The sequence below is a fragment of the Thunnus thynnus genome, chromosome 8 (genome assembly GCF_963924715.1).
Source record: "Thunnus thynnus chromosome 8, fThuThy2.1, whole genome shotgun sequence".
NCBI classification, from domain to species: domain Eukaryota; kingdom Metazoa; phylum Chordata; class Actinopteri; order Scombriformes; family Scombridae; genus Thunnus; species Thunnus thynnus.
In genome coordinates, this window is record NC_089524.1 from 1,195,644 (window position 1) to 1,219,878 (window position 24,235).

The window sequence follows — 24,235 nt, forward strand, 5'->3', positions numbered from 1 at the left end:
ACCAGTATTCAAAACATATAAGTTACATACTGTGTGTCGTCTGCATGTTATCTTTCACACCTTTGCACTTTTTGTACAGTGAACAGAAACAGTTCCACCTGTATATAGAGACGGTATGTTGTTGTCTACTTGTTGTTTCTACATGTATGTACGTATCTACTCTTCACCCACTTGCTTGTACATAACAGTGATATGTTTAATTATCTTTGTTCAGCTTGTTGTTCTTGTGTATCTTCCTGAAGATTATTGTGTGTATTATGTGTAAGTGGAGTCACTTTCCTTGTATGCATAAACATACTTGGCCAATAAAGCTGATTCTAATATGTACATTTATATCCAATGTACATATATATTTACAGATACCTGTTTACTTTATATTATACAAATATACATATATTCAGTAATATAAAAACTTAAAGATATAAAAGTACTAAAACCATTTACAATCTAGCATTTTATGTTGAATATATGGGTATATATTCACAATATATTTAAACAACATGTAAATGCATGTATGCCTAAATAAATATTATTAGATATCTACAGAACTAATAATCTGCTACATATTAGCATGAATAGTTTTGAATTTACTTGAAAAATTATAATATATCAAGATATATATCCATATTTGTATCCCATTATCTCCTATGTATGGTCATATATCATAGTTTATGTCTATAGTTTAGCATGTTTACATGGACGTTGACAACTCTGCTGACTAATAATGCTAAAGATTCCCATAATTACATCAACTAGCAACACAAGATGGTGACAGTGTAAAGAGTGCGATTTACACCAATGTTCATAAATTAATCTTGTTTTATGAACCAGACATTTCGTTTTTTAATGGTTAGTACTTTTTATTTTCTATCATAATTTGATTTTCATACAGTCATGTATGTTCATAAACAAAACAAAATACACTCAGAAACACATCATCAAAAAAAAACCCAAAACAAAGACACACAGTGTCACTGATGCGAAGCACCCAAAACCAGCTGATAATATCCAACTGCTGCAATTTTATTACTGGAAACACCTGCTAGAAACCTACAGAGGCTGAGAGGAGCCACAGAGAAAAAAATTACTATTTTTTTTGCTCTTAATTTGATAATATGAGCTCTAATTTTGTAATTTGTGGTCTCGATTTAGTAATCCATACTGAAGATATTTCCCCTGTAATATCAATTATTGAGCTAAGCTGGATCCAAGGCATATTATATATATATATATATATATATATATATATATATATATATATATATATATATATACACACACACGCACACACATGTATATATGTGTGTGTATATATATATATATATATACACACACACACACAAATATTTACATCCATGTCCACAATGAAACGGAGTTTTTTTTAACCTTTTATGAACTGGATAACATCTATTCTACTGGATATGATAAGGGATGTCAGAGATAACAGTGTTGTGCTCAGACTATATCTACAGTGAGGGTTAAAAAGTTATTAAATCAAGAGCACAGGTTATTAAATAAATCAAGACTCCAAATTATTAAATCAACAACACAATTTACTTATTTTTTTCTCCATGCCCTCCCGGGCTCCATACAAATCTAAAACACACACACAAAATAAAAACAAAAAACTGCAGCTATAAAAAAAAAAAGTGCATCTGTAACACGGCTGCAGGTGGCGCTACCTTAAAATTGCAGCAGCTATAAATTTCTTCGCCTGACAGGTTTACATCACCAGGTCATTGCTGCTGTTACTTCTCTTTCCTCTGGGTGGCGCAGGTAGGCAGGTGTAAACTGCTCTGACATTGATGGAACAGCTCCCCCTAGTGGAGAATCTGCAGCCTGCTAAAAGTGAGCAAGTGAGTCTGTGAATTTATTATAAGCTGGTTCTATGAGGTGCTTTGCATCTAAAAAAAAAAACAAAAACATACCCCTGACCCCCAAATATATAATAAATATAAATAAATAAAATTTAAAACAACATTTTCAGAATCAGATTCTGTTTCTTTGCTGTTTGAAGAGTCAGTCTGAGTTTTGGAGTAAACAGCCCGCAGTATTTTTACATTAAATCATGTTACACATCTGATATAAAAATGAAACAAGTCTCTTTGACAGCAGGTTTTCTTCTTGTCTGAGTGTTGGAGTCTGTCGGGATGAAGAGGAAAATCTTCTGTTCCTCTCCGCTGCTATCTGCAGGACTGAAAAAACAAGAAAAAAGTTCAGGACAACACCGTTGAAACAGGCAGTAATGCTTTATTTTATGGGTCAAATAGAGATATTGTTCAATTGACACACTTGCCTGGACAGTTTTTTAGTCAGTGCACAGCAACATGACAAAATTTGGAAATTTATGTATCTACAGGAATAAATTTAGAGTTCAAGGACACAGTTTGATGTGTATTAATACAGTTTTCAATAATAAATGAATGCGGCACCTTTCAGGGTAAAGCCTATATTTCCTGTAATTAGTACATACTTACATAATACAAATTAAAAAAACTGACAACTCCCTAGGAGATTATTATGGACCCATAGAGCAAAGCATTACATCGTTATAATGTAATAATAATCATATTATCAATTATTAAATTTCAACATTTTTGTTTATATTTGAATCACAGATTGGGACTTTATTTCGAATCTTGAGAAAATTCAGAATTCTGCAATAAAAAAAAAACTGATTAATATGTTGCACAGCTTGACTACAAGAAACACTGAACCTGAGACATTTAGTCAGATTAAACATCTTTAGCAGTAAAGTAGCAGCAGTACTAGTACAAGTAGTTGTAAAAGTACCAGTTGTAGTAACAGCAGACACTAGATAGTATTCAATATCTTCATGAATACTTTTCATTTTAAGGTGGACTAAAATGAAAAGCGCTTGTTTCTTGTGATCATCTCAACCTCACAAATTTTTATTACTTTGTGATTACAAAATATTCTGTGATCACAAGATAATTATTTTGTGATCTCAAAAACACAAACTTGTTATGTTACAAGACTAAAAAAGTATGTTTACACAAGTCCTCTGTGTACAAAGAGTCAAAACTTTCGACATGACAAGCTTTGTTTTTATGTGATCATGAAATAATTATATTAATTATCCTCTCTGGGCTTCCATACATAAAGCGGTGATTGTCACCATGTTCAACTTACCGTCAGTCTACACTGAGCTCATGATGATCCTGATTTGCAGACATACAAGAGAACCAAAGATCAAAAACAAAGTAAAGACCACCATCACGTTAAATAAAACATCTCTGCTGTTACACACAAGAAACACAAAACTGCAGGTTTGGTGCTTTTCTTCATGATTTTACAGTTTTGCACAACTACCTTTAATATTTGAGAAGCATTTATATGAAACAAATCATATGTAAGGCATTGATTAAACCTCCAACTGATAAATGTTTTACTTGAAAGTCAACCTCACAGTTCCTCTGTTTCTAGAAAACCAGAACAATTTACTGTAGTTCACATTTAGAGATAATAATGACATTATTTTAAATTAATTGACTACTATCAAAAATAATCACTACATTCAGAATGTCAGTTAATCAGAAGTACTTTAAGATTACTGCTATGCAGTTATTCTACAGTAATAATTTAATATGATCCCAAATGATCCTGTTTAAAGCTCTGTCTCCAACTTAGCTTCTGAGCTAATGTTGTTTTAGCTAACGTTATAGTTTCAGACAGACAAGATGAAATGCTGCTCAGCTCCGAAACTATTCAGTGAGTCACACCGCTGCACTGGGTGACATTCTCCTTCATTATGAAGAGTTTGTCACTGCACATGCTCAGTGGCGTCTACCTTACACAGAACTACTCTCCGGAGACTGAAAACATGATGCTGTTATTAGTCTTTGGAGCCGTTTCTAAACAAACTAACATGACCAAACTCTTCATGATGAAGGAACATGTCATGTTTTTAATAGTTTCTGGACAGCGACAGAGGTCTACAGCACAGAGGAATAATATATATCAGATACACACACAATACTTGTTAGTAGATCAGTTCATTGTTGGTTTGGATCCAAACATGAGAACATATAGAAAATCACTAGAATTTTAATTTAATGTGGCATGAAAAATTCATATCACGATGAAACATTTAATTGTAAATAATCCTTTAACATATGGTTTATATTTAATTATGACACTGTAAATGCCTACGTAAAAGGAAAATACATATAAAAATATGTATTGCATTTAACTTATGTTCACTGGTTGTTTTGTTTAAATTTAGTAATTGTAAATCTTCCATATAACTGAAAGTCCTCTTGCTGAATCTAGCCCCAAAGATATTAAGTGTCCCACCTATACAATTATTATTATTTATTTAGTTATTGTATTATTATTTTTCAGGCTACTATCTGTTAACTGACAGGATGAAATCAAAAGTCTTCTGTGTTCCTCCATGTTGGAGCTAATATTGTACAGTACAGACATGTTGCTCTTTGTGATATTTTAAAAACCAATCAGCAGATCAGTCAGGGAGTCAACAGGTGTAATATGAGCAGCAGGTAAGTATGGTGGGGGGTGTTCAGGTCTTCAGAGACTCCTGCTGCTGCAGCCAAACCTGCTGCCCAGTATCAACGAAGAAGAAAGCTGCTTTAACTTTAAACCATTACAGCACGGAGATTCTACTAGGGTCACTGAGGTTCATGCTAATTCTCTTCACAACACATTCACTGTCTGTACCATATGCTACTGTACACCAACCAGTTAACTTACCATACTGGTTAACCCAGGAAAGGCTGGAACAGGTAACAGGAAGGCTGGGTTAGCACTTTATTCCTCATCTCTAATCTGACTGTTCAAACAGTTTTTATATTCATCAACCAGCATTTCCTCCCATCAGGACACTAAATAGAAATACAAACGTAATTGTGAATTGTGTGGTACCAGGCGTCTTTCACTGGCAGAGTGCTGTGAACGGGAGGGAATGTAGACCTGAATGAGGGAGTTCAGGCGGGACAAATGCATAGCAAGTCAAAGAGGTCGTGAGAATAATCTGAACCCCAAAATATGGGAAATGCAGCTTAGAACAGACCTGAACAGAGCAAGGTGCTGCACATCTACGCTGTCTTGTCTCTATGACGACGGAGGGGTTGAAATGTCCGCAGTCAAGAGTAGATAGAGCTGATGATACTGAACTGGTGTCAGGATGTTGTTAGCCTAGCTTAGCATTGCAACATCGAAACAACAGCTAGGGCCTGGAAATTCCAAATCAACTCCTCTAAAGCTAACTAATTAACATCTCGTTTGTTATATTTATAATAAGCCACAGTTAAAGATTTCACAGGGAGTTATGTGCTGGAGGAAAGCAGCTGTGGTTTACGTACTGGTCGGTCTTCGCTTGGCACGGATGGAGCTCCTTTAGCTGCTGATGTTTCTCCTGATGTACTTGGTAAACTTTTAGGTTCAGCCTGAGCAACCGGCGGCATCGGACTCACCAGAGATTTATTTTTTATCAGAGTGGACAGGACTGAAAATAACGAAGGAAGGAAGAGAATAATTATTTCATCTAATATCTAAAAATGTTTGATACTGGTGTACAGGTGCCCTGTACTGGTGTTGAACTGGTCTGTACCTTCTCTGGTGAGGTTCTCGGCGGCACTCATGGCCTTCCCGCTGAGGTCACTGACCATGTTGTCCACTGTGGCCTCGTGGCGGAGGAAGATGGGACGAACCACTCGGTTGTAGATGATCTGGGAGCCGTTCCACGTCATTGGCGCCATGCACCACAACAGGAAGAGACACTGCAACCACAGAGACACTGGACATGGATTGACAGCCTGGTTCCAAATGGCTGAATCTCACCTTTGGTTTTGTAGAGCAATTTTAATATCATGGTTGCAATGATTTGGCAATGATTCTTAAGTGTTGTCTCACCTTAAAAGCGTAGTAGAACGGGAACCAATAGAGGAAAATGTCTGAGAAGAACTCGCCCAGGCTGAAGACGCCGTACACCACCCAGTACGTCAGCCATTTTGTGTCGTCTTCTTTGTTCGCGCTTTCGATGGCTTTGATTCTGCAGATACGAGTAGAAACAACTTGTCAGAGACTGTGATTATGATCAGATGGCGGTCCAGAAAGCCCCAGGATACACGCAAATCTTTCGCTCAGTTTGAGATCTTTTAAACTGACAAAATAAATCCATGCTGACCCCTTTCCATTGACTCTAAAATTTGCTTATGTGGAGGTTGAGGTGGTGGATGGACTGGAGTTCATGTCTCGTCACAGACCTGTAGTTAATATTCGCCTTTTTAATAACTATAACACAATCTTTAACCATACTGTAGTTACCATGAGCAGATATTGTAGAAAGCAAGAGTTTTAAAAACATTGTTATTGGACTGTCATTAATCATAATCTGCAGTTTTGCAGAATCGTCCCATTGTCTGGTGATAGGGTTGGTAGTTGAGTCTTGATATCAGGGAAACTCATGAAGCTGTGAAACCAGGTTGAACTGAATCTGAAGCTCTCTGATTGGGTGTTTCTTACAGCAATGCTCTCTTGGACTTGTAGTTGACTTCTCTCTTGCAGCTTAGTTTTTCCTCAGTGGAGCAGAATGTTTTCATCTCAGTGTTTGTTGTTGATGTTGAGTTTCATGTCCATCACAGTGTTGGATATGCATGTCTCTGTGAATGAAAGAAACCCAAGAAGCAGAATCAAAATAAGAAATACTCACGAATAATACGCTGGGTAGACAAAACCAATCAGGTTGCAGAGGAGGGCGGCACCATATCCATACACCAGGTAGAGTCCTGTCAGTGAGACGGCACCTGGAGGACAGAGGACACACAGGAGACAGACTTCATGTCCACACTGATGCAGATACATTTAAAAACACAGTTTATTTCAACAACAGAGGTCTTCCACCTTCTGTTCTCCAGCTGGTCCACAATGCAGTTACACATGTGCTGACAAAAACTAGAAAAAGAGATCATATTTCTCCCATCTTAGCTTCGCTTTAAAATCCCTCTCCTCACCTACAAAGCTCTTAATGGTCAGACACCATCATACCTTAAAGAGCTCATGGTACCCTATTACCCGACTAGAACACTGCGCTCCCAGAATGCAGGCTTACTGGTGGTTCCTACAGACTTTAAAAGTAGAATGGGAGGCAGAGCCTTCAGCTATCAGGCTCCTCTCCTGTGGAACCATCTTCCAGATTCAGTCCGGGGTGCAGACACCCTCTCTATGTTTAAGAGTAGGCTTAAAACTTTCCTTTTTGATAAAGCTTATAGTTAGGGCCGACCAGGCTCGCCTTGGATCAGCCCTTAGTTATGTTGCTATAAGCCTAGACTGCTGGGGGACCTCCCATGATGCACTGAGCTCCTCTCTCCTCCGCCTCCTCTCCATCTTTATGCATTCATGTACCATTAATGCATGTTACTAACTTGGCTTCTTTCCCAGAGTTTTGTGCTTTCACATGCATGTTGTTATTATGCTTCTCTGTGTCTCCCTCCTTCTTTCTCTCTCAACCCAACCAGTCAAGGCAGATGGCGTCCACCTAGAGTCCGGTTCTGCTTGAGGTTTCTTCCTTTTAAAGGGGAGTTTTTCCTTGCTGCTGCTCATGGAGGAATGTTGGGTCTCTGTCGATTAAAGAGTTCAGTCTGGACCTGCTCTATGTGAGAAGTGTCCTGAGATAACTTCTGTAGTGATTAGGTGCTATATAAATAAAATTGACTTGACTAATTGTCATCTATTCTGGACATCAAAAGGCAACTAGAATCTTTAGATGTTAATGCATCTATTTCTTGTGAGATGGAGAAGCAGGTATTATTAAACTGACATAATAACACTCTAGAGTTGCTGAAGACAGTATTGAATTTAGTCGGAGAGATGAAGTTCAGTTTGGAGTTCTGGGTTACACAAACCACCAGACAGATCTGTGTTAAAAAGAAGGAACTGGTGGAGAGTTACAAGCTTCAATGAACTTCACATCAGAAATCTTCACTGTATATTGTAAGATAACACCAAGTCCAGCATACAGCTTCTTCGATGGGTTAGAAGTTAAAAGATGATGTAAAATATTCCACACTGCGGGGGTCATCGTGACAGCAAATCTGGATGTTAAATGTTATAAATATAAGCTTCACATCAACTTTTAAATGGCTGTGTGGACACACTTCCATTGAAAGCACATTTGAAGGATCTTTTAATATCCAGTATGAACAGGAGGAATGATTACAGCGAGGAAAACCTCTTTCACTGCTCATATGGACACGTGACTGCTGGTTTAACACACAGTGGAAACACTGTAAACCATCCTTTAGGGTGAGCACAGAGAAACTTTGAAAATGAATTGCACATACATCATTCTGCACAGAGAATAGAACAATAAGAAAACTATGTTTTGGGTGGAGGTGGAAGTGTTTACTTAGGATGGATATGGTTCTAACAGCCTCAGGTCAAAGTGAGAAATGGCTTCCTCACATTTAAAGACAGTTAGGATTCTCCTGCTAACTCTGCAGATATTAAAACTGTATCTGACAGCTTCACTGAGCACAGCAGACAGACAGGAAGTGGTGTAAAAACTGTCCTACCTCTGATCAGCTTATGAGGCGGTTCACACATGGAGGCCGGTCTGCTCTGCTGTCTGTCTCTGAGGATAATCTGCTTTAACTTTATTGCAGGAGAGTGCGGAGAGTGGGGGACACTGTGCACCAGGCACTAGTGACATCATGTCCTGCCTCCCTGTGTGTGTGTGTGTGTGTGTGTGTGTTACTGATCCACTGTATGACCATCAGTGTGGTATGAATAGACTGCTGTTTCTGCTCAGCTAAGCACATCCTCATGTAACCAACTGATTCTACATAAGTGCTGGAAGCTTATCAATAGTTATTGTTTATCATACATTAAGGGTTTGATTCAGAGCGCTCCAATGCAACAATGACCCCTTAAAACTTCAACTGCCCGTCACTACAACCTCACTGCGACACACTGTCTCCCATAAAATCATGAGCAGCCGAAATCCACAGTGTGTCCACACAGTCATTTAAAAGTCTGTGTGAAGCTTCTATTCAGCTTCAGCAGTCTGAGTTAGTCATATCAAGTGGATATCTGACACATTTACAGTCTTTTTAGCATCAAATTCCCTCTTTGTGTTTCCTCGGACAGTGTTTCCCTGTTGAGCTGCGGTGGAAGTATAGTAACAAAAAGAGGGACTTTGGCACTAAAAAGACTGTAACGTTGAAAGATATCTACTTGATTTGACTCATCTGGACGCTGAAGCTTCATTTTAGCTTCAGATAAACTTTTAAATACATTTTGCACAGAAGGAGGACTGTGGATTTTGTCCTCCATCACTTCCATTGTAAGGTCATTATGAAGGGATCTTCTAATGGTCAGTATGAACAGGAGGAATGATTACAGCAAGAAAAACAGCTTTAATGTTCATTTGGGCTCCTGACTGTTGGTTTAAGACACACTTGAAGAATTGTGAACCCCTCCTTTAAAAGCTAAATTAAATACCTTCATATGATAAAAAAACAAACATTAAAACTACAAAAAGAAACATCTGGCTGTTATTTAGTAAACGTGCATTGATGGATTGTTATGGAAAGAAACAATCAGGTGATGGTGATAACCCCTGTATCACATGATCGAAGTTCCATACTTTGGTCATGTGATAAATGCAAAAATCTCCACGACACATGAGCAGCTCCGCTGAGGAGGACCATAAGATGTGGTTGAACGCTTTGGAAAAACAAAGTAAGTGGAACTCACATTAATAAACCAAACTAAAGGTGAGAAAGAAAAAAGTATGGCAGCACAGAACTGCCATGCTTAGTAAGAAAATATGCTTTTACATTTCTCATTATAATGATAAAATATCTAGTTTAAACAAGAAATATATATATTTTATGTATATTTTCAGTATGACAAGAAAAAACAAATACACAAACACTTTGAGACTCAGAGTGACAATATCCTTCAGTGTCAATAATCAATATCCAGAGCGTCCGCAGGCTGATAACAAGAGGGTTAGAGGAGTTTATTATGTGTTTGGACAAAAAAAAGTGAGACTTGATCCATTCATTCAAACGTTCACATGCAGAAGCACTGCTGTTTTATCAGATACAGATACAGTCTAATATTTCCAACTCCTGTCATTATAACTAGTTTTTGTTCTAATTATAACAAGAAAATGTACTAATCATTGACATAATGATCTCATTATAACAAGGTGGTCTTTTTTTGTTATAATGACAAAATGTATCTCATTATAACAAGAAAACCTTTTTTCTTAAACATGATACATTTCCGTTATATTAATAAAAATGTACATCAGTGCCCCCTGACAAAATTAAAACTAAATTCAACTTCCACCTTCCACATCACTTACAAAACATGCATGCACCTTTTCCTGTGTTAGGCAGTTTAAATTCCCAGTGGGAAAGATGGTAAACATGAAAACTCCCACATAGAGAGGGAATAAATACATTATGCCAGCTGTAAATAGTATAAAAAAATTGGTTTTATATAATTAAAATCTTAGTCTTGCATTAATAATTAATTACGTAGGTTTTATAAAGTAGTTGTTGCTGACACGTTAGCAAACTACTTTCACATCCAGCAGACATAGAGCAACATGATCATCTCATAGTGTCAATAAAGACTTGTGGGGTTCCTCAGGGTTCTGTTCTTGATCCTTTATAGTTTCAATTTAGTTAGAGGTGCTTTAAATGATGTATTTGTCCACTTGTTTTCATTAAAACAAGCTTTGAAGTCAACATCTGACATATTATCAGTTTATAAAGTAGTTGTGGCTAACACAGAGCAACATGGTCATCCCATTGGAATCGTATTTGAATGTAAGTCCAATATTTATTCTCCTTTTAGCTCTGGTTTGGTCTCCTCCAACTCCTGAGAAACATATCTGGCTCTTTAGCTGCTCGATGTTCCACTTTCTTCACCAGCTAGTCACTAACTGTGTGTGTCTGCTGACGAGCAGGTAGAGTACAGTGGGTTTGAACCAGACAGGAAATGTGCTGCAAAAGCAAAACTAGCAGCTAAAAAAAGACTAAAAAGCTCCGTAGAGCAGCAGGGTTTGTCATTGCAAACACCCTTCACGTTACACAGAGTTATTTGATCCATTGTTTATATAAAAATCAAACTTTAAACAGAGAATGAACATGAATGTGACCCAGAAAACATTCTCAGGTTCATGTTTACAGGCTTCACAATCTGACAACAGCTGCAACCCTGTCGCTGCCATTTGGCTTCATGTTTAGCGGAGGATTAACTGAATCCTCTTCAGATTTCCATTGACATGCAACAGGTAAACAAAAAAACCTACTGTACATAAACGGAACGACAGCAGAACCATCCAGAACATGTTTATCAGGATCCGATTACAGAGAACAACAACAACAAACCTCACGTACCCACTGCGATGATCTTCTTCTTGATCCCTGTTTTTTCCTCCAACTTCCCCAGAACGTCTGTCACCACATTTTTCTCATTCAGAAACTTTTCGGCTCGGTCTTTGATGGAGTAGAGGATGTCCAGCAGGCCCATGGTCCTCAATCAGGTCCTCAAATAACAGACGAGACAGAGAGAGATGACCTGTGTGAGAGAGAAAACACAGCAGAGTGTAATCCCCCAACAGAGACAATCTGCTTTAATGAGGGGGCGGGAGAGGGTGGGGGGGGGGAGGAAGAGGAAGAGGAAAGAGAGAAGGAGAATGAAAAGAAAGGAGGAAGAAGTAGTGAAAGAGGGGTCCTGCTGGTCCTGAATATTAGCAGCTACAGTACTGCTGTTTCTCAGCCAGCATTAACTACCTTCTAATGCTAGCTTAGCATGAGATGCTAAATGGCCACTGACCCAATCACACAATGGAGTCTGACCTCCCAAGGAAAACAACACAACAGGTTGTAATATCAGTCAACCTATAGTCAGTTAGTTTGAGTGACAGCTGCCATCTAGTGGTTGTAGTAACTGTGAGGTGGAGCAGTGATGTAGTTCAGATGACGTATATACATGTGGACAGATTTTCTCACTCAGAGGAGGAGGGTGGATGGAGGCTTTAACCCAACAGTGGACTTTGCCACAGGAGAGCACTGTTCATTTCTTGTTTCCAATCGCGAATCGGGACGTCTTTTTAAAAAGCATAACTACGATCATCCCCTAACCCGTGGTTATTATTGTCGCCATGACAACAAAGGTGGCCTAACTTTAAGGATGTAGTAACTTTAACCCACCACATGTTTCTCTAACCTTAACAAAGTGATCATCTTTCCCTAAACCTAACCAGACCTGAACCACAGCGTTGTCACATCATAAAACATTGTTATTGTTTCACAGTGATGTGTGACAGTTTTATAAAACACAGACAGATGATGATGTCCTGCCGATTACTACTGATAGGGGCGCTTGATTAGAAAACGCTCCTATGTGTCGTTCTGCAGTGACATAATCAAACCACATATCTGGAGTTTCATTTGGAGGACCAGTTGCAATGATGGCAGCAGGCTGTTCTGACCATCACAAGAAACAACATGGAGTTCAGTGTCTTGCCCAACTTGGTGGACATGTGGACAAGAGGAGCAGGGAATTGAACCGCCAACCTTGTGACTCTACTTGAGCCACAGCTGCCCCTAGCATTAGCATAAGCCTCAGACAGCTGCTGGACAACAACTCAGGAATTTTTACAACTTTCTGTTGAAGTGTTCATCAATAGTGAGCAGAGCGAGGCGCGCTGCGACTTATTTCTTCCCTGGATGCTCTTTTTACAGCAAAGGTACCTTCAACTATCTCATTACACAGTCAGAGGCACCACCCGGTGGTGTGACCAGGTACTGCAGCAAAACTACAGAACATTTTCTGACATCCATTGTCCTTATATCTTTTGCTAAATCATGTTGCATTTATTAGTGCTTTCGTTTGTTTGTTTTTTTCCATTTTATCCATTTTACCAGCCTGTTGGTTTTTGACCTCTTCTGTTACATCTGTTTTATTGCTTTGATCTGGATTATGTGCTGTTAAAATGAATCAATAACCCATTAATCATTGACATCCCTACTCAGTATGTTGTTTGTTGTGTCTATCCATTTTCATATTGTGGCTGTAATGAACACTGCAGCCAGTGGGGGGCGCTGTATAATTGGTGTTTTTCTTGTTGAACCTGCAGATTTGATGAGGTCTGACAGCGACAGAGCCACACCTCGCCTCTCTGTGATGACAGGATGACATCCTGTGGCTATGGGAATGAGCCTCGGAGGAGGAATGCGTCCTGCAGGCCGACACACGCCTCCCTGCAGTCCTGACATCAAATAACAAACCTGCAACACACTCTCACTGCAGTCTGACAACAGAGCTCTGCTGAGGGGAGATGAGAGGATACCGAGGCATCAAGTACACTTTGTTCATCTTTTGCTACATCTTCTGGGTGAGTTTATCTGTTTCAGTGTGAGGATGAAATGTGTCATTTCACAGGTTCAGTAGTGAGCTTGCTTTCAGAGATACAAACTCTTAAACTTGTTGCACAACAGAGGTGGAAGAAGTACTCAGATCCTTTACTGCAGTAAAAGTACCAATAAGGCAATGTAAAAATACTCCATTACAAGTAAAAGTCCTGCATGAAAAAAATCCTATTGTGGTAAAAGTACATAAGTATTATGAGCTTGATGTAGTTAAAGTATTGCAGTAAAAGTACATAAGTATTATGAGCTTGATGTAGTTAAAGTATTGCAGTAAAAGTACATAAGTATTATGAGCTTGATGTAGTTAAAGTATTGCAGTAAAAGTACATAAGTATTATGAGCTTGATGTAGTTAAAGTATTGCAGTAAAAGTAGTGGTTTGGTCCCTCTGACTGATATATTATTATATATGACATCATTAGATTATTAATAGTGAAGCATCAGTGCAGCATGTTACTGTTGTAGCTGCTGGAGGTGGAGCTAGTTTACACTACTTTATATACAGTTAGCTAGTTTAGTCCAGTGGTTCCCAACCTAGGGGTCGGGCCCCTCCAAAGGGTCAGCAGATAAATCTGAGGGGTGGTGAGATGATTAATGGGAGAGGAAAGAAGAAAAAACAAAGTTCTGATACACAAATCTGTTTTCAGTTTTTGGACTTTTTCTCTAATCTTTGATTTTTGCTGAAATATTGGATCATTTGAACATTTATTGAAATGAAAGCATGTGAGAAGTTTAGAGGGAAAAATCACTATTTGGTGGAGCTGTTAACTCATAGACATGTGAAATGTGACCCCGACTACACACTGCTTTTTTTAAGACGTCAAAAGCCAAAAAGGTTGGAAACCACTGGTTTCATCTTTAACAATGTGTTGTATTTTAAAAGCTTGTTATATTATCCATTGTGTCAAATCTTCATCTGAAAAGTAACTAAAGCTGTCAAATAAATGTAGTGGAGTAGAAAGTACAATATTTCCCTCTGAAATGTAGAAAGTAGCATCACTTGGAAATACTCAAGTTAAGTACAAGTACCTCTAAACTGTACTTAAGTAAATGTTCTTCCCGCTACTTTTGCACATCTTTTTACCACACATGATCTCAACACCACACTTACACTAACTGGTTTATAAGAACAGGAAAATGAAACTATGTGATGCTCTGAGTCACAAATTAGTCATAAGACATTAGTTAGAGTCAGTTTTATTTCTCATCATTTTAAAATGTGCACAAGAGACAAACTGACAGAGAATTCTCAGATTCTCAACAAACTTTACTTTTTACTTTTTTATCATTAATGATGACATTATAGATTCAAAGTCAGAGGATCAAAGTTATTATAATTCATCCTGAGGGGAACATGAATATGTGAAACTAATTTCACATCAATCCATCTAATAGTTGTTGAGATATTTCAATAAAGAACTAAAAAGTCAACCTGCTGCTGGCACTAAGGGAGAAGTATCCTCCAGAGAACATGGATATCTGTTAGCAATCCATCTGAGATATTTCACTTTGAACTGGAACTGCAACGATTTGTTAATCAACAGAAAATTAATCTGCAACTATTTTGATAATCGAAAATCATTTAGACAAAACAAGAGATCTAAAAAACGTCACTGTGGGACCTTAGAAATCATAACAGGCATTTTTCACTATTTTCTGACATTTTATAGACAAAAACGATTAGTTGAATAATCGAGAATATAATTTGCAGATTAATCTATAATGAAATGAATCATTAGTTGCAGTCCTGCTCTGAACCACAAACATGGTGGCGCTAGAGGAAAAGAACTGTTCCTGGAGAGGGTTCGGTAAAGTGATGGTTTAATTACTTTCTAACTAATTAGAAACAGTTGACTTCTTACAGTCTGTAAACTTCAATTACAAATGAATATGTACTTGTTACCAAATTGATCATTGTCAGTAGTCAGTATTAACTAGATTTTGAGAGTACATATTCAGTGTTCTTGTGAAAAAGTGTGAAAAACAAAGCTCAGCTCAAGCTCTACTTTCTGGCTTGTTGCTTTCATCAAACAGCTGTTTAAAGGTCAAGAGTGAAACTGTCAAGATCAAGTATTTATAATCTTCTCACCTGTACCTGCAGAAACTCGTCCACACCGACGCACGCATGGTACTGATGTCAGTCTGAACACCCGCTTACCCAGAGACAGAAGAAGAAGGTTATCAGTTTCATCTCAGTGTGTCCGGTTCAGAGGACTGGAAGCAGTCTGTGTTAAAAGATAAAATATCCACCTTTCAGCTGATTTACATGTTATAGAAGTTAGACAGAGAAGAAGAGGATTCCCCAAAATATCAGTGTTGACTTTAAGGAAAGAATTAAAGTTAAACAGCTTTTTAAAAAATGATGGCATGTGATATCTGTTATCAGAAAAGATAAATCACAAGTGTTTGTGGTAGTGGCTGCACACTAAGCACTACTACATAACTCAGGTCATGAAAAGATAGAGCAGGATCAGTGCTTAAATATGTAAAAACAAGAGTTTGTCTATTCATTACTGATGACACACAGGTGTGTTGAACAGGCTGGACGTCACACAGTAGAGATGTGAAGTGGGACGCCGCTGGTTTTTCCTCTTTCTGTTTTTACATTTAAATTATTTCTTTAATTGAACTTATCGATGTTACTGAACACAGAAACTCTCCTGATGATGTGACGATGCTACAGGTTTATATTCTGACACTAGTTTACATTATTCACACTTCCTTTCTGACAAATCATGTTTTGTTCTTGAGAATACTACAATACCCATGAGCCTCAGCTGCTGTTGCCATGGAGAAGAAGCCATGGGTACAAATCAGAGCGTAATTGATTTTTAATCTGCAGATTGTAAAATCAGTTTTCTCAACATCGTAATCTTTAACTTCTGCCCGCCGTTAGTGGCACACATTTTAAGCTCTGTGATTGGCTGTGTCTTGCTGAAATTTACCTTGGGAGTCGTAGTTAACCTCAACTCTGAAATCTTCATGTTCACAGTTTTGAAGTTTCGACTTTTTACTAAAGTACCAGATATTATCCAACACAGTTGTTCATGTTCTGATGATTCAACCAGTTTCATGTTGATCCTGTTGAAGAGAGAACTGAGAATCACAACGTTGTCTATGAGAAACATGAACGGGACTTTTGCTTCCAGAACCAGAGACATCTGAAATATCATCATTATCATTAAATCTGTATCCAAAAAGGCCCTGATGCAATTCACTCACAGAATAATAAATAATAAAAAAAGACACCAAATAGAAATTCTAAATGTAAACTAGATGAAAAATAGAAATAACTTATTAGATATGGATGTCATCTGTACTTTAGGAGGGTCAGGTTCTCTTAATAAAACATCATCTGTTTCTCTGTGACTCTGCAGGTTGTGAGCGCCGTCCTCACAGCGGTCGGCGTCTACGCCAAGATCGCCAAGGAGAGAGGTGAGGTGAAAAATAACGAACTCTGTGTAACAGCACTTTTTACACTGCAGGAACCCAACAGCATGTAAGCTAAATTTTAACAGCTCCCTGTTTAAAGGTGTACAACATCTAAAACCTGAAAAACTCGAAAGTTTGACATCTTTAGACGTCCAGACCTGGAATATATCAAAACAACCAAACTTCCCAACACATGCAACTCATGTCACATCTGCTGGACCAATCACAATCAACAGCACTGAAAATACCAGGAATTTGTGTTTAGTAACACTATGTTACATTATGTTACGTTACAATATGTCTTCTATGTTATGTTACGGTGCGTTACGGTAAATAACAGTATGCTGTGTTATGGTACAGTATGTTGTGATAAATTACTGTGTGATACATTAGAGCAGGGTAGATTATGGTATTTTTGGGGAAATTATGGTATGCTTCTTTACATTATGGTACATTATGTATGCCACATTAGATTACGTTGTCTTACGTTGATTTTTGTAAAGCTATACTGCATTGCTGTAAATGACACTGTAGTACATTAGATTATGAAATGTTACAGTAAATTACAGTACGCTAAATTAAGTTTTGATATTTTACAGTAAATTACTCTGTTCTACAGGTGTTGTACTACGTCACATTAGGGCAGGTTATATGGGAAGTATGTACTGTAAATGACGGTTATTGTACGTGAGATTATGGTATGTTGTGCCAAATTACAGTATGCTATGTTATACATATAAATTTATGCATATAAATTACTGTATGTTACGTTAACATAAGTTACCATAAGTTACAGTATGCTACGTGACATTGCAAAATGTTATCGTATGTTATGGTAAGTTACGGTAAGATATGTGACATTATAAAATGTTATGGTGAATTACTGTATGCTACGCTACATTACAAAATGTTACTGTATGTTACGCTAAGTTAAGTTCCTGCAGAGGAAAGGAAAAGGAATATTTTTTTCATTTTGGCTTTACAAGACACTGACTACATTACATACAGGGCTATAAATGTGTGTGTGTGTGTGTGTGTGTGTGTGTGTGTGTGTGTGTGTACATGTTTTTCTATCCTTATTGGGACCATTAGTCCTCATGGGGATCAAAGCCTGGTCCTAGTGTGGCAAAATGTCATTTCTGAGGTCCTGGTTAAGGTTAGGGTTAGACATGAATTGGTTATGATTAGGGTTAGGGTTTGGCTGTACAAAATGAATGGAGTCAATGCAGTGTCCTAACAAGGATAGCTGCGCAAACTTGTGTGTGTGTGTGTGTGTGTGTGCGTGTTAACATAAACAATGCTCTGCTGATAACATTCCTGACAGTCAAAGATGAATACCTGAAGTTTATCAGACATGTTTCAACAATTCCTTGTCATTTATGATGACTTTAACTGTGTGTGTGTGTGTGTGTGTGTGTGTGTGCACATGTGCATGTGTGTGTGTGTGTGTGTGCAGATGTGGTTGACACCCTGACAGTAGATCCGGCTCTGCTGCTGATCGTTGTTGGCTCTGTGATGTTTCTGATCACCTTCCTCGGATGCTGCGGGGCGTTGCGTAACACCACCTGCCTGCTGAAGACGGTATGACATCACTGATCAGCTTATATCTATTAAAATCTGTCAGGTTCAGTCTATTATGGTGCAGTTTGATCGATGTAGTATTTATTCATATTAATATTAAAATATTTTCTGAGCACAGGTTGCTCTGCATATTCGTGTTGCTGAGGTCCTACTCTTCTCACTCAGTCAAATATTTTAAGTTCAGTGTGACATTTACCAAGGATATCATCATATGTGCATCGTGAAAAAACATCCATTCATCTGCTTAGAAATCATATAAAAAAGATGTTTCAGAACCTGCCTGAGAATCATCACATTTTAAAGTTTTCTTAAGTATCAAAGTAATCCAGTGATAGTTGTCTGTATATCCTGATAATGTATAACTGATAATAGATAAGTTAGGCTAAAAAAAACTCACTCAGTCCATGGCAACGTTATACTTCCTATTTAGATCCTCCAAAGCATTATGGGAACTGTAGTTCTAAAACTGAGAGCTTGATTATCCCCTAAATCAAAGTCAGACAAGAAACAAAAAATAATAACAATAAAAATAATAATCATAAAAATGATAATGACAAAATCCATTTTCACATTGCACTATCAGTATTTTTATGACATCAGTAGTCGTGTTTCCATCAACCCTTTTTATGCACTTTTTCAAATTTGCACAAAAACATGAGTCGAAACGCTGGAAATTTGATTTTCCGGTTGAATGAGGTGGAGAAAGTTGACGTCTGGATAAAAGTACACTGTCAGACTTTTAAAATCCCTGTTTTGTGTTAACCAGCTGTTTGTTTCTGCAGTTTCTGGGGATCCTGGCAGCCGTCCTCCTCCTGCAGATCGCAGCTGGAGTCGTAGGATATCTCTTCACTGACATGGTGACATCACACTGCTCTGATGCTACAGAAAATACTCATTTACTCATCATAATGTTTGTTCCTTTCAATACTTTAATATTGTGGCTGAAATGAACACTGCACTGCTGTTGTCACTATTCAGGTGATGGAGAGGACGGAGAGGCTGATGATGAAGGCCATCATCCGCTACAGGGAGGACCAGGACTTGGAGAACGCTATTGACTTCATCCAGAAGAAGGTGAAGAAGAACTGATTCGGAGTCCATGTTTTATACTTCAGTCTGTTAGTAGTGAACTATTTTAGTGACTCTGCTGTTGTTGTGTTTGTAGTTCCAGTGCTGCGGAGTTGAGAGCTATAAGGACTGGTCCCATAACGTCTACTTTGAGTGTTCGGACACCAACCCCAGTCTGGAGGCCTGCGGAGTTCCCTTCTCCTGCTGCGTTCACCTACAGAACCAGGTCAGAACCACAATCTGTAACAGGAGTCTCCAACAGGTTACAGAGGGCAACGTTTAGACACCAGGAGTTTGGGTTCGGGTCCGTTCCTGGAACCAAAAATTCCTAATTTAGGTTTTGAGGTTTCATGTGATTGTTGTGAAGTTGTAATTCGAGTCAAAGTTACAATTCTTGCTCCCACATAGAGCTGTAACTAACGATTATTTGCTTGATTAATCAGTTAGTCTTTTTCTCGGTTAAATCCTGGTGAAAAAAAAATGGTGAAACATGTTGATCAGTGTTTCCCAAAGATGGCGTCCTCTAATGTCTTGTTTGGTCCACAATCCAAAGATATTCAGTTTACTGTCATAGAGGACTAAGGAAACCAGAAAATATTAACTTGGTATTATATTCATTTGAGAGGCTGGAACCAGAGAATTTTGACATTTCTTTCATAAAAAAAGGCTAAAAGAAATTTATTGATTATCAACATAGTTGGTGATGAATTTTCTGTCGATCGACTAATCGAATAATCGACTAACCATTGCAACACCTCTACCTCTGACAACTAATTCTGACAATTATATCATTATTTTCAATGTGGTATTCAAAACTCAAATAAGGAACACAGTTGGCATCGGGGTTGTTGCTTGATGGCTGACATGCTGTGTCAGGTACCGGGAGTATCAGTTAAACTGGTTTTACTCCAGAAATGTAACAACATCGGTCTTGGTTTAGTTGTTGGTTATAATTTCTACAATTTTAAATGATAAATACATTGATCTACTTCATTAGTGGTGCTGTTTTCACAGAGTGATACAAAAACAACAACTGGGTATCGTCTGCATACGTACATATTAACTCAATGCTCCTTTATATGTGGTGCTGTTAGTGCCCCCCAGAGGCTGCGATGTTCATATGAACAAACTACTTCTCACTTCTGGCGCTACAGGAGAGGTACAATGAGTGAAACAAAAACTGTGATTGCAGATTACAGTTCAAGAAGATTTTCTTGCTTTCCCTTGGCTTGTATCATTATGAAATGATTTATTGCACTTTTGGCAACTGATCAGCGATAGTAAGAAATCTTAAAATCACACTTGGGCTCAGGTGTCTGCTGGGCATTTATGACAATTCTTTTAATTTTTTTAAACTAGATAATTGATAGATTTGTTGATTGATATGAAGAAAACAATTCTGGATAAACTCAAGTCGAGTCAAGTCCATTTTATTTATATAGCTCCAAATCACAACACGTTTCATACACAAAGGTGAGGCGTTAAAACATTAAAAAAAAATAAATGACAAATTAAAAGAATAGAAATCTTTTGAAAGGACTTTTTAAGTTTAAGTTAAGAAGAAAGATAATATAACTTTAATTGGATTTAAGTAAAAGTACGTCCACATGTACGTCCACACATATTTGAGATATTTGCACAAAACAGGAAGTTAAATCCTGGTGTTTCTGTTGCTTCGTGACTTTGAAAAAACTCTCAGAGTTGTGTTGTTTTTAGGAAATCTGCCTATTATTTATTACCATTCCTCTAGTACCTGCTTGTGGCACTAGAGAAAAGGTCACAGATTAGTACAGTAATAGTTCTTCAAAATGTAACTTGAAATTGTTGAGATATCCATATTTACATGATAAAACTGGAGAGAAGGTTTCATGATTTTTGGGGATTTTTATGAAAACTGTTCAGAGGAGATGGACTGGACAGGTGGGGAAAGACTCAAAGGATCTTTCCTTAAACACCTCTTGGGTATATGTTCATATGTGTTTGTACTGCAGACGGTGCTGAACACCATGTGTGGTTATGGGATGCAGCAGCTGAAGGACAGTTCAGCTGGTCATGACGTCTTCACTGTCGGCTGCCTGGAGAAAATTGTCTCATGGGCCAAAAACAACCTGCTGCTGGTGGCCGGTCTGACTGCCGGCCTGCTGCTGCTGGAGGTAACAGCAGCTCACATCCAGCTTTCATCTCATTTGTCTTGTTTTCTCTTTGTCTTTTATTGTTTTTACTACAACTAAAAAGTTATTTTAACGTCTTTTTTCCTGTCTTGTGCGTCAAATTTCTGCAGAATATTTTTGTTTTATATGCTGTTTATTTTTCTCTTGTTTCGTTTGTGTTTCTGCATGTCCATCTTTCAGGTTGAATTTAATCTGTCTTTTTGTTTTTTGGTGAATATTTGTTCATTTATGACAGAATAAAACCAAATCAATGACAGGAAGAAAAAACACCAGCATCAGTTTCTAATCTGTCTGTTTTCTCCGACAGATCTGCATGATCTGCCTGGCTGCCGCTCAGATCTCCTGGATTAAGAAAGTCCAACAACAAAAGAAAGAAAATGTGTCTAGAAGCAAGTCGGAGAGGAAAGACAGCTACTGGTATCCTGCTTTTGCTGACTTCGACGACGAATAAAATGAGAATGCTTCTGAAAGATCTGAAGCTGATCGTGGAAAAGTCTCTAATTAGGGATATCCGTTGACTTTGTGCCAGTGAAAAAGAGCTGAATGTTGATAAAATGGAGCAGGCCTCGCTCTGTTTACACTGTGAATTTATAGTTTTGATATTTAAGTCGTGTAACCGGTTTAATGTCTTGCTCCAGGATGCAGTTGAACTACCTCATGTTATGCAGCCAAACATTGTTCAAATATCCAGAACTTAATTTTTAATGATAGTGGAGATCCCAAAGTTTAAAATCAAATATCAGACTGCATCTCGTATAAAATGACACAAAAGACAGTAGCAGCTCAGTAAAGTCCAACTGAAATTAAATGTTATGTTTACTGTCTGCTAAAGCTTTAATATCTGATCTGAAATTTATATTTTATATATTTTGTTTTCATGACAGTCAAGTCAGAATGCTTTTAGTTGTTATATTTTTATTGATGAAGAATGTCTTTTTATAACCATATTGGCAAAAAGCAGTAATGTCATACTGTTCATACAAATATTCACAATTCATACTGTTGTGTGAATATTAGCAGATAAACAGGTGCCGTTAAACCGTTGCAGAAGAAGAGGACGCAACGAGATGACGTCATTAAAAGCCAGCAGTCAAAGCTCAAATGATGGAAAACATGATGGAATAAACATTTCTGTTAGTTTCATGTATTGATTTGAGGAAGGTTACAGTCTCCTCATCGCTCCACACAGATCTGATGTTTTCAGTCACATGATTCATGTAACTACTTTTACACCTCAGACAGGCATAAAAATGTTTTTGTAGTATTTCGAGTTTTTGTTTTTTTTCTGCATTTCCACTCAGTTTTCTTTGTGTGAAAATTGAAAATGCGAATATCCAGACAGCATTCTACTACACAACACCAGAGCCACAGACTGAACAACCAACAATCATCTACAAACAAAGACATGTCTTTTCCTGCACATCTGCTTGCTGATAGAGCAACCAAACATCCACTGGGACAAATTGCAGTTAGTCATATCTTTGAGTTGTTGTGAAATGAGGACACACCTGTAGGCAGATGTTCAGAAACCTGGATGCTCTTGAGTAACAGAGATATGAGTAACCAGGTTTCTAATTTTCTATGTAAATGCTGTATCCTGAATCTAAATGCACTGATTGTGCTGTTCTCTATATGTTGTAATGTAGGTTTAGTTTTGGCTTAACATTGATTAAATGAGTATTCCTGAAATTAAGTATTGCATTACCATAAAGTCCAACTGTGTTAGCATTAGCTTGTAATCTAAAAAATGTCACAGGAGTTTATACACCATACAGCAGTACAGTACATGATATACTGTAAGTTAGCTGCTAGGTAGCTGGCTGGAAAGGCAAAAATGGAAATTTGGTGTGGGAAATGGGAACTGTGATGAGGAAAATGTGAAGAAAATGGAAATGAGATGAATAAAATGGAAATGCGAAGAAAATAAATGGGAAATGCGATGAGGAAAATGGGAAAAATATGAAATAGATACATACTTTTAAAAAGTCCAAAAAACTAAAGGATTGAAAAGTCAAATGAGCAAGTGAAAGATAAATAGTTGAGTAAAATAAATAAAATTTCAGTTTATTCTTATTAACTGATAAGAGGTTAAAGGAAAAGTATAACGCTTTATATTTTCTACACTACATTTTGAAAAGTATTGTTTATTATATGTATTCTATGTATTCAGTTTGTTTGTTTTTTTTTTAACTTTTAATGTGTTTTGTTGGCTTTGGTCTCCATAGAATAGTACTCCTCCTCATGCATTGGTACACTAAACTTAATGTGTAACATTGGTGGAATTCCCTTTAAGCAATGACACTAAAAACCCAAATAAACACTTTTCTCTCCACTCAGTAATATGAAGGAATTAACGATGAATCAAGCCGACAAGTGAAATTTATCCTTACATTACCCTGAATGCTCTCTCCAACTTTAAACCGTGTAAAACTGGTAGTACTGTCTGTGTGACAAACAGAAGACCATCATGCATTTCTGTCACAACAGTAAAGACACACCGTAGGTCTGCTGACAGCCTGACACTCTGCTGGTGACCCCTAGAGGCTGC

The 24,235-nt window shown here is 37.6% G+C and overlaps 2 protein-coding genes across 5 annotated transcripts; one reads left to right on the forward strand and one right to left on the reverse strand.

Annotated features, from left to right (window-relative positions):
- Positions 1-557: 557 nt before the first annotated feature.
- Positions 558-18,391, reverse strand: reep6 (receptor accessory protein 6). 4 transcript variants are annotated; one of them, XM_067596039.1, is made up of 10 exons: positions 18,337-18,391; positions 16,381-16,516; positions 15,525-15,660; positions 11,400-11,580; positions 6,695-6,788; positions 5,896-6,034; positions 5,594-5,762; positions 5,346-5,488; positions 3,154-3,182; positions 559-2,195 (listed from the first exon to the last, which is right to left on the reverse strand). In XM_067596039.1, the coding sequence occupies exons 4-9, from the start codon at positions 11,530-11,532 to the stop codon at positions 3,156-3,158; spliced, it is 705 nt and encodes a 234-aa protein (XP_067452140.1). In that variant the 5' UTR covers positions 11,533-11,580; positions 15,525-15,660; positions 16,381-16,516; positions 18,337-18,391; the 3' UTR covers positions 559-2,195; positions 3,154-3,155. The 4 variants fall into 4 exon arrangements, with proteins under 4 accessions (XP_067452141.1, XP_067452140.1, XP_067452138.1 ...); XM_067596037.1 differs by lacking the exon at positions 18,337-18,391 and having other exon boundaries at positions 16,381-18,298; XM_067596040.1 differs by lacking the exons at positions 3,154-3,182; positions 18,337-18,391 and having other exon boundaries at positions 558-2,195; positions 16,381-18,298.
- Positions 12,905-23,642, forward strand: zgc:113223 (uncharacterized protein LOC541424 homolog). Its single transcript, XM_067596036.1, has 8 exons — positions 12,905-13,402; positions 16,813-16,870; positions 18,324-18,448; positions 19,231-19,305; positions 19,427-19,522; positions 19,614-19,742; positions 21,508-21,669; positions 21,995-23,642. Exons 1-8 carry the CDS (start codon positions 13,346-13,348, stop codon positions 22,136-22,138), a joined length of 846 nt encoding a protein of 281 aa, XP_067452137.1. The 5' UTR covers positions 12,905-13,345; the 3' UTR covers positions 22,139-23,642.
- The last annotated feature ends 593 nt before the right edge of the window (positions 23,643-24,235 follow it).

Bases quoted from the DNA above. Each gene is read 5' to 3' on its own strand.
- reep6 (XM_067596039.1), bottom strand. From the start codon at position 11,532: ATGGGCCTGCTGGACATCCTCTACTCCATCAAAGACCGAGCCGAAAAG. The intron at 6,789-11,399 runs GTACGTGAGGTT...TCTGTCCTCCAG, and splicing joins GAAGAAGATCATCGCAGTGG to GTGCCGTCTCACTGACAGGA. The intron at 5,763-5,895 runs GTGAGACAACAC...CTGTGGTTGCAG, and splicing joins CGTTCTACTACGCTTTTAAG to TGTCTCTTCCTGTTGTGGTG.
- zgc:113223 (XM_067596036.1), top strand. From the start codon at position 13,346: ATGAGAGGATACCGAGGCATCAAGTACACTTTGTTCATCTTTTGCTAC. The intron at 18,449-19,230 runs GTATGACATCAC...TTGTTTCTGCAG, and splicing joins CCACCTGCCTGCTGAAGACG to TTTCTGGGGATCCTGGCAGC. The intron at 19,743-21,507 runs GTCAGAACCACA...TTTGTACTGCAG, and splicing joins GCGTTCACCTACAGAACCAG to ACGGTGCTGAACACCATGTG.